This window comes from Gobius niger (genome assembly GCF_951799975.1).
Source record: "Gobius niger genome assembly, chromosome: 4".
Lineage (NCBI taxonomy): Eukaryota > Metazoa > Chordata > Actinopteri > Gobiiformes > Gobiidae > Gobius > Gobius niger.
The window spans coordinates 33,229,070-33,239,601 of NC_136855.1; the positions used below are offsets into that span (position 1 = coordinate 33,229,070).

General features: G+C 42.8%; 1 protein-coding gene across 1 annotated transcript; it reads right to left on the reverse strand.

Moving 5' to 3' along the window:
• Positions 1 to 685: 685 nt before the first annotated feature.
• On the reverse strand, positions 686 to 8,784 carry ccne1 (cyclin E1). Its single transcript, XM_079554735.1, has 11 exons — positions 8,712 to 8,784; positions 8,438 to 8,525; positions 6,744 to 6,806; positions 6,503 to 6,666; positions 6,279 to 6,414; positions 6,014 to 6,160; positions 5,822 to 5,917; positions 4,176 to 4,310; positions 3,891 to 4,002; positions 1,996 to 2,153; positions 686 to 1,706 (listed from the first exon to the last, which is right to left on the reverse strand). The coding sequence occupies exons 1-11, from the start codon at positions 8,723 to 8,725 to the stop codon at positions 1,503 to 1,505; spliced, it is 1,317 nt and encodes a 438-aa protein (XP_079410861.1). The 5' UTR covers positions 8,726 to 8,784; the 3' UTR covers positions 686 to 1,502.
• Between the last annotated feature and the right edge of the window lie 1,748 nt (positions 8,785 to 10,532).

Sequence of the window (10,532 nt, forward strand, 5' to 3'; positions counted from 1 at the left end):
TTTCGAAGAAAATAATTGGACATTAGTTCATATGTGCTGACAGAGATAATGAACTTTGTGACAGTTTTCGTTTCATGTGGATTCCTCCAGTAATGACTGAGATATGAGCCAAAAAACAAAGACATAAAAATATGCATTTTGTCAATTACCACAGTTACCACAGTTACCACAGTTACCGTCAGTTGCTCCACGGCTCTTTAGAAAGTTGTGATGTCACGTGAACGCTGCCTATTGCATTTTACACTTTGCCCATGGACAACAGTTGAAAACTAGCTTTACTACTAGCTAATACAGACACATTTACAGAAATGTTCATTAATGTGTCCTGTAATAAAAGGAGCCGTATTTGATATTTACATATGTAGTGTACTGGAGCTTATCCTCAGCCTTAGTATAGGCTGAGAAAGTGGTTATATATTATAATATTATATTAATGAACCACAGAGTAACATTTATTAGTCACCATAAAACATCTATGGTCAATATCAGAGCATCATGCGAAGCCTTCACTTTTAGTTGATTGGCACATTATTACATTTTACTTGTGTGAAACTTGCCTACTATATAATATATATAATATATATATTACTATATTATATTTAGAGAGGTATTTTATTACAGACGGTCAAGTGGAGCCCTGCAAACAAAACATTGTGATTAAAAGTGAATTGCAGCCCTTTTTTTTTCCATCACTCCACTTTTATTCACACCTAAAACTGTTTCAGTAAATATGTTTACAAAGCAAACACAACGATATTGAAAATATTTAGCAGCATTTTATTTTAGAATGTCAAATAAAAAGGATGTATGTTTAGGCTGTAAAGAGACAAACTGCGGTTTGTGATAAAAAATAAAGTTAAATACAATCATCCTTGTAGCTTCTTAAGCCTGGCTGGTTCACTTGCTTCCGTCAGGTAGCCGCGCTACTGGTCCCCAAGCAAAGCATGGCCATGTTTCTGTCTTAAAATTGACAAAAAAAACTGACTTCCTAAAACTTAAAATTACATCATTTTAAATCCACACACATGCAACCATTCACCCGTTCCTCCATTAGCAAAGCCCACTTTTATAGCAGCAAATAGAGCCTAGCATGACTCTAGAATAGTTGATGGGCAGTTTCAGCCATGGATAGTACAAAACACCATTCAATTCACCACAAACAGGAAAGTTCATGAAAGACTTATAAAACATCTATTTGGCATCTGCACAGAAAAATAAAAGGCAGACAACCACTTGAAGGCTGGTGTGGTTGGTTGGAAAGCAAGCCTTTTGTGTGCATTGCTGATTTAAAAAAAATATATAAGAGAAAAACCTCTCTTGCATTTGAACTGCAAGGTTCAACGTGGGCACATCGGCTCCTCTTAGCAAGGGCAATGGGCTAATTCTGAAAAATCTGAACTCTAGAAAAATAAAATTAGCCTCTTTGCCCAGTCCAAATGTGCTGGAGATCGTGTAATTGAGCCGCGTGGATTTCATGGATCTTTCCAGCTTTACTGTGCGGTTTAGTTCAGCCCTTTGCCCGTTAAAACGTCTTGGTGCTTCGGGGAGGCCGTGTGCATCCTGGGTATGACTTTGGGCACGGCCGCCTCTGCTCGACCCTGATCGTCGCTCTTCTCGGTGCTCATTGGTGGAGTCAGCACGCCTGAAGGGAGAGAGCAGCTGCCGTGACGATCCAGCTCTGCGCCCTGGTACGAGTGGGCCTTGTCCTGAAAGGAAACACAAGTTACTCATCATGGATTTCATTTTATTGGAAACATGGATCAGTCTATGGAGAAAAGTAGGTTTGCACGATTTTATGGTCATGCAAGTCAAGATTTGGATCACTTCTGACACATCCTGGAGAAAATATGAACTTTTACAGCCCTAGAGTTAATAAAATAAATGAAGCGCTTTTGGAAACATCTACATTTGCTTAAAGTTCTGCAGCTCACATTTCAGTCCTCAAAATCACCACAGGCAAAGTGAGAAAGATTTACTGTAAACCGTTTGACTCACCAGCCACGTCAGGTAGGCCGTGTGTGTCTGGATGTTGTGCATGTCATCCGCTGAGATTCCTGTGAAAGTCCTCATCGGTCTCCCCTCGTTTTCCCTGAGCGCCATGGCAAACGGCACCATCCACCGCACGCACTCCTCCAGCTCCGCTCCCTTCAAAGCTGTGAGAAAGAGACGACACAAACAAATATGTATGAGAAATGTGCCGAAAGTAAATCACAGTAAATGTAGACAAAAATCAGAATAAAGGCGATCTGAAATCTAGTGTGGCTTCTTGCAATATAGATCTAAGGCCACCGAAAATTTGGCGATATACAGAGCTGCCCGAAACAACAGAATTAAAGGGATATTTCAGGATTTAGCTGATTTCCGGAGATCATTTTTTTTGTAATTCATGCAGTTCTTGTTTTTGAAGAGCTTAGTGGTGCTAGGCTAGTGCATTTCTACAGTATCAGCTAGCCTGCATTAAAAACAGTCTGACCCGCTCCACAGAGCACCTGAGGCAAATCACTTATAACGCCAGACTAACCATATAAATGTCTGTGTCGATAGAGTAATTTTTGGAATATAACTGACCTTGCATCACATGAATGATCGCATTTTGAGGGACTATTTTCTAGCAGATCACTCCGCCGCTGCGTAGCTTATACCAGTGGTTCCCAACGGTTTTTGTCTTTCGTACCCCTTTCAGTGGTCAACCGTGTATCCTCTACCTCAAGGGTGTTATACTTCATTCTGAAAGTAATTACTTAAAAGTGGTATTTGTAAGAAAAAGGACAATGTTGCAGTCAAAATAAACCTAAAATTCTCCCAAAGCAGCACATTTTACTGACAAATATAGCCTTTCCTATAAAAAATTATGTTACATTTTTCCCTTTTTTCAATCTGAAATAGTTCCAAGTACCCCTTGATAGTAGCCTGATAAACCACACCCACGGTAGACAAGTTGTTGATTGGCGGCTAAGGCCGAGCCGAACCAATCACGACCGTCACAGAGAAATGAGAAGGCTACGTCACTCGCTGCACCTCTATGTTTTTAGTTCAATTAACGTTAACATCAGCCAAAACGAATCATTGGATGAAGTAGTCAAGGATTTTGCCTCGCGTTCTTCGCGTGAGTTTATGTTCACTTCATATTTTTTTAAATTGGACACAGCTGTCGTCACGTCCGCTAATCGCTAATTGGTTTATTTCACTGACAATCTGTGCGTGTTAGGCCCGCCCCTTCAAACTGCTCCAATTGCTCCGTGACCAGACTAACTCCCTGCATGGAATGGACAGGGAAGAGTATGGCAGAGCCAGGCAACCTTGATAGGTCCTCGAGTACCCCCAGGGGTCCCCGTACCCCTGGTTGGGAAACACTGGCTTATACAACTACAAAGCTGATGCTGCTTATATCGTTAGTCTGTGGAACCAGCTGCCATTAGAGATTAGACAGGCCCAGTCCCTACCTGTTTTTAAATCTCTCCTAAAAACGCACCTTTTTTCTCTGGCGTTTAACACAAATTGATGTTGTCTGCTGTTGTTGTACTTTTTTCCTCATTTTGTACTGTAAATATTTGTATCCGTTTCTGTGTGCGGCACTTTGGCCAACTGTACAGTTCTTAAAGTGCTTTATAAATAAAGTTGGTATGGTATGGTTAGTCTGGCGTTATAAGTGATTTGCCTCAGGTGCTCTGTGGAGCGGGTCAGACTGTTTTTAATGCAGGCTAGCTGGTACCATAGAAATGCACTAGCCTTGCACTAGCCTAGCGCCACGAAACTCTGCAAACATAAGAACTGCATGAATTACAAAAAAAATATCTCCAGAAATCAACAACACTCTGGATAACTAGGAAATGAGGCCCCATGTCAAAAATCCTGAAACATCCCTTTAAGAATATATAGTGGACCTTTACCTGAAACATTTTCCACTAGTTCCAGAGAAGAGAAATGAAACAGAGCTGAAGCCGCCAGGACCCCGTTGGAAAACTCGAGACAACGGACATCCAGCAGACACAGGTCCAACAGCTGGGAAACATTAACAAGGTTATGTTTTCTCCTAGCAACATACAGTCTACACCAGCGCCACAAGGCAGAGATTACATAATGTTTTGACACAATCTGTAAAATATGTTTTTTTCCCCCTAACAGAAAATACTTTATATAGTTCAGTCAAGCAAGTGCATGCCAGAAGAACTCACCTCAGCAATCTGTGTGAAGGTAGCTTGGGGGTATCTGGGGATGAGCAACTCATCTGTTTCCTTCAGGTAGGCCACCTGCATGTAAACATTGAGCCAGGACACGGGAGTCTGGGGGCTGAGGCTCCAGTTCAGCTCCTGTCGGGACACAAGCAGATATGAATAAAAGGCGCACATCAGACAGTAGAAACAGGAATCCTTGTAAAGTTTGTTTGTCCAGAGTGTGTACAGTTTAGTTTTTAAGACCAGAGTGTGGAAAGTACATCTAGAAATGTAACGCATGTGGGTTTTATCATTGTAAAATCAGTCACATTAAGCCCTTTTATTTGTTTGTTCTATTCTCTCATAACTTGCAGTGCAGCTACCATCTTTAGGGCTGGGTAACGTTAAACAATGCCAGTATGATATATCCGAAAAAAGTTTAGGTACTATGGGTATCGAGAAAATAAAAAAGCAAGTACTGGGGGGAAAAAAAAGAAAAAGATCTTGGTCCAGGGACAGCATTGCAGGAAGTTACCGGCTTGTTTCAGCTTAAAAGAAGCTATCCTTGATTTTTGAATTTTCTGTTATTGGAATAAAAATTGTTTTATCCTTTAGTATATGGTGAAAGCAGACATTTCTCCAAATTTAAAGCCTTCATAAAAATGTCAGGCTGGTAGGCATTATTTACTGTGAAGTGACAGTTTTTCTCCCTGAAAGTTGTGAAACCTGCTCTAAACTCAGTCCCTGTGGCGAATTTTGATGTTGTAAAAATGTATTAGGAAAGTTTGAGATGAGTTTGGACCAAAAATTAGCAATTTGAAAATTGAGCGACCCCGTTTCTTTGTACAATCAGGTATAGCTCCTTTAAATAAATTACACAAAATTAAAAGTAGTATATAGAATAAGTTATTACTGTTCTGATTTCTCGTTCTGGATGACACATATTTTATATCATTTGTATCATAAACCAAGTATCGTTAAAGCACTGGTATTGAAAGAAAGTGTAATGTTTCCCAGGCTTAACCCTCTTACTCTTAAATCACTCTATTTCTGAATGAGAGCGAACAAGTTTTTCTAGCTGGTGTTATGCCTTTTTCAAACCACAAGATGGCGCCGTTTGGTCACACAGTTAACACCCGAGTTGAGCTGTACTGACACAATTAGGGAAAATTAACACACCATTTAACTTATATCTGCCCATCTACTTCGCATTCTGTTAGGTTTTAACACGGCCTGACCTGGAAATGCAATATCAAAACAAAAATAAACGATTATATTTGTATTTGACCGGCTTCTCAAAGCAAAACATTACACTGTAGTCATTTCCCCTTCACTTCGAACTCTGCGGTGGTGAGATACTATTCCAACTACACTGAAGTAGACTGAGACAAAAGCAAAACTACCAATCTGAGTCATCTGCGCAAGTTGGAATCGGAATTTGATCTGCTCACCTTTGGAAGAGCCACTGAGAGGAATATACAAACCCTTTGTGACTATACAGCTACATAAGTGCACTCATTTGCAGCTCATTTGGGGGAAACAATAGAGAGACATTAAAGAAAAGCCGTGCTGCTGCTTTCGAGTCAAGTATTTCACCCACTATTGAATGTGTAACAAAAAGGCTTCACTATGGTATGCACTTGTCATAAGAAAGTCACATTAAGCACCTTCATAATGATTATTTCCATGCTGAGTATTTCATCCTCTGTGCAGGCTTCATCCGTGACATAAGCAAACTGGTGCAGTTTGGGAGGGTACATTTCCTGCGGACACAGATGAGAGTATAAATTTAGTAATTGCTATGCAGGTCATGTAAACAACAAACATAAGTTCTCAATTTATCTCCTGCAGACGCTTACCTCGACTTTAGCTGCAATAAAAAGGCTGGTTATCCCTATGAGCTGCAACGTTGATTTAAAGACATTTCTTTGTGTTGCCATGAAGCGATCAAAGTAGTCCTGAGCGAGGTGATACGTCTCCCGGTGGAGTTTGTATACTTCGCTCACCTGAAATGTAAAACTAAATTATCCTCCGGGCAACAGTTGTGAGCAGTTGTTTACTTTTATCTTTGCGCCAATAAAATTCAGCACACCGACAGTCTGTCTTATAAATGAAGCTGCTCACCTCCATAAGCCAGTCTAAAAGGATGGCCCTCATCTTGGGCTGTAGATGCGGGTGCTTGTCCATCATGTGAACATCCCTTGTGTAGGTCTTGTCCTTTGCAAGCATGTTGCTCCAAACCACGTCTTTACTCGCCCAACTGAGGACGGAAACAAGAACCCGGGGTCAAGATTTGGTGCAGAAAGCCAATCCAAAATGTGTGAAGTGAAATATAGCACGATTCTCACCACAACACAGGCAGGGGCGCACAATGCACTGGGGTTGCCAGAATGTTGTTAAAGCTGTAGTGGGGGAAGCCCGCATTGATCAGGGTGACTGCCTGGCCCTCCTCGTGATCAGGCGTGGGGAGCCACCGCCGGGGGCTTGTGTGGCCAGAGTCAGGGCTCCAGCTCTGCAGCACAGGAGAGGTTAGACACTGGAGGATTTGAGGGGGAAAAGAGAACAATATGGTGATATGTGGAGACGCACCTCACAGTCTCGGTGCTTCTTTCTCGTCATTCCTGCTACCTCTTCGTCAATGTCGTGTAAAAACTGGAAATCAAGGGAAGACGGTGGTTATTTCGAGAGCGTTGGTGAAAGATAAATTTGCATGGAAGGATAGCCTAGGGTTTCAAAGAGCAGATGCAAAACAACTTCCTCCAACTAAACTCAGACAAAACTGAGATCATTGTTTTGTTATTTTGTTAAGTGTTATCAGTCACCTCCAGTCTCTCTCTCTCTAAAACCAAAAAATCAGGTTCAAAATCTAGGACTAAATCATGGACTCAGACCTGAACTTAAACAGCCACATCAAAACAATAACATCAGGAGCTTTTTACCATCTGAAAACATGGCTAAGATCAGAGGAATAGTGTCAAAACCAAACTTAGAGAGACTTATCCATGCATTTGTCTCCAGCAGGTTAGACGACTGTAACGGCTGCTCACTGGCCTCTCTAAACGAGCCGTCAGAGCTGCAGAACATCCAATCAATCAATCAATCAATCAATCAATCAATCAATCAATCAATCAATCAAACCAAACAATCGCTTTTCATACCGAAAAGGTATCACAAAGTGCTTTACAGATTACAACATTTAAAACAATGCGCCTGGGACAATCTCCCATATATATACACATTTTATATATTAGGATTAAATAAATAGATTAGTCAGTTAAAAGCTAAGCTAAAAAGGTGGGTCTTGAGCCTGTTCTTAAAAACATGAACGTTCTCTGCAGCCCTGAGCTCCTCCGGCAGGTCGTTCCAGAGGCGAGGGCCGTAATATTGGAAAGACGCCTCGCCGTGAGTCTTTTTGTTGACTTTAGGAATAACTAGGAGACCCCTGCCGGAGGAGCAAAGGGGCCGTGAAGGTTCGTAAGGTAAAAGCAGTTCTGAAAGATAAGAAGGACCAAGACCATTAAGACATTTAAAAACCATTAAAAGAACTTTAAAATCGATCCTGAAACACACGGGGAGCCAGAACGCTGCTGCTCGAGTCCTGACAAGAACCAGGAAACACGACCATATTAGTCCAGTGCTCCGGTCTCTGCACTGGCTTCCTGTCACTCAGAGAAGAGACTTTAAAACAGCTCTGCTTGTTACAAGTCTTTTCATGGTTTAACACCGAAGTCCATCTCTGACATGTTACAGCCGTATGAACCATCTCGGGCCCTGAGAACTTCAGGGAGGGGCCTCCTGGTGGTTCCCAGAGTCAGGACTAAACACGGGGTTTCAGTTTCATGCAGCTAAAACCTGGAACAGTCTTCACGAGGATGTGAGACAGGCCTCAACTCTGACAATGTTCAAATCCAGGATGAAAACAGTTCTTTTTGCCCGTGCATATGACAACTGAAAGTAGCTTGCCTTTTACTGTAATTAATGGATTTTATGTGATGTTTTCTTGTACTTTTATGCACCTGTGAAGCACTTTGAACTGCCTTGTGTATGAATTGTGCTCCACAAACAAAACCTGCCTTGCCTTTGGAAATTCTTACATGTGAAAGCGACGGATTGTGGACATTCAATCTTCAATAAAGTCAAAAGGAGACACTATGACAACCGTGTTTCTCCACAGCCCTGACCTTCACAATGGGCTGAATCAACAAAAATCAACGCAAAATGGAGCATAAAGTGTGGTGGGAGCTGAAACAGTGGGCCAACGTCTCGCCTTCAGGGCTACTCACAATGGCAACATCTGCTTTCCTCTTTCTCGTTCGGACTGTAGTTTCTCTGGACGCCTCGGGAGGAACAGATTTCGATTCTGTCTCGTCCCTAGAAACAAAAAACAAGAAGACAAGAACAGCCCGTGAGCAGTGCAGAGGTGTTGTTTTGCACTTCTTTTTTTGTTTTAGCTCATAAAAAAGTACCATAGCATCCAAGCTAACTAGCAGAACGGCTGGAGCTTTGCATCCAAAACTTTCCCGCAGTGATTGTGCAAAAAAAAAACACTCAACTCACCGTATTCCTAGCATTATACACACGCGCGGGCGTCTGTGCTGGAGTCAACCTGTGGAATAGACAATTCGTTTTTATATACAGGATTATTTAGGGTTTTAAAAGCACACATTGAAGCCAAGTCCCAACCCCCACTCTCGAACTCCCTCCTTCTGACAAAGCCCAACTCTGCCGGGCGCGCGGGGAAATGGAAATGGTACGCGATGTTTCGACCCCAATAAAGTCCATCAAACGGCGCTTTACACCCGAGATAACACGCGGGGGACAAACATAAAAAGCCGTGCGAGTGACATGGTTATTTTGGTGGTGTATTTCTAAGCGCAAAGGGAGTTATTTCCTTGGTTAACTTTGGACAGCTGGCTTGCCTCCCAAGATAATGGCCGAACCCGGGGCGCCGCCACCTTCTAAACAACAGAAAACGCGGACAAAAAGCAAGCACATCCCGGGTTTAACACAGGGTTTCACACGTGCACACACTCTCTTATTAGGAGATAAACTACAATCTTTCAGTCAGTCAAACGTGTAGCGACCAGACCGTGCCTAGCTTTTACCCCCGCCGCTGCAAAAGTTTGTTATTTCGCCTCACCTCAACCCTTGGAGTTCTCTCTTGTCCTCCACGATTGAATGGTTAAATATACAGGAGAGCAGACTTTTTCTGAGGCAGGATCGAGGGGTTTTTCGTGTGTGTGCACCCAGGCCGGGGGAGCTAGTTCCTCTGCGAGCGGGCGCCTTGTAGGAAACAGATGACTTGAAGCATCAACGTCAGGGAGGAGGTGATTTTAACTTGGCGCTAAATCACGCGCTTCGCCGTCGACTTAAACGACGCTTTTCCGCATTCGCTGAAACGGGCCCGTCCCGGGTTAGGCACTCGGGGTGGATATAATCCGAATGCGCGGGTTAAAGTTGAGGGAAATGTCCGGGGAAAGTGGAGTTTATACATTTGCCGGTACATGGGGGAGGAGTGGCCGCCGCGGTGACAGCTGTCGGGGGGCGGGGCTTGCGAAGCGGAAGTGCCCGAGCAACCGCGTGGCTAGTCTGTCAGATGTAAACAAAGGGAAAGCGGCGGAGTTTAAGGCTGAAATTTAGGCGGATGCGGCCACATTTTGCGAAAGGGTTGAAGCGTTTGCGTAGTTCGGTGTTTGGAGAACGTGCCGGGCGGATGTCACGCTGGCCGCATTTGTTTAATCCCGTGTAAAAGCGCGTTAGCTTGTTCCTGTGCTCACTCCCGGCGCTCTTTTCAGGCGGGGGTTGCCATGTCAGGCCCTGTTCTCCCTTTTTAACGTCTCAACAAGTTCTGGAATAACAATGCCCTGCGGATTAACGACCTCAGCATGAGTGATTTTATGTAAAAGTGTTTATAAATGTGTTAGTTTTACTGTAGTATAAAGATAAGATAATCCTTTATTGATCTCACAATGGAGAAATTCACTTGTTCATTGGCTCTCAGAGTGTGCGAAATAGACAGGAAATGTGCAAACAGTTCAATAGTAGAAAAGGAGGAATCTTATGTGCAATGAGTAGGAGCAAAAATCTTAAGGGGCAGGAATATAAACAATAAGAACATAAAAAATAAAACAAATACAATAAGATTAGAATAGACTATGAAAAGTAGATATCAAGGTCAGCATTGGCAGTGTAAAGTTACAGTCCTAGTGCAGGGTTAGGGTAAGGGTTAGTGATGCTAATGCAGAGAAGTATTAGTATTAGTGTTGTTTTGCAAAGGGGGGCTATTGCACATGTTGGGGATGAAGGCCCTGCCTCAGTCTACCACTGAAAGAGCTGCTCAGCTCCTCTACAGTCCCGTGCAGTGGGTGGGAGGTGTTG

Excerpts from the sequence above, each read along its gene's own strand:
- ccne1 (XM_079554735.1), bottom strand. Across the intron at positions 4,311-5,821 it reads TGGAAATAATCATTATGAAG|GAGCTGAACTGGAGCCTCAG; the intron begins GTGCTTAATGTG and ends GTGTCCCGACAG. Across the intron at positions 4,003-4,175 it reads CCTTCACACAGATTGCTGAG|CTGTTGGACCTGTGTCTGCT; the intron begins GTGAGTTCTTCT and ends AATGTTTCCCAG.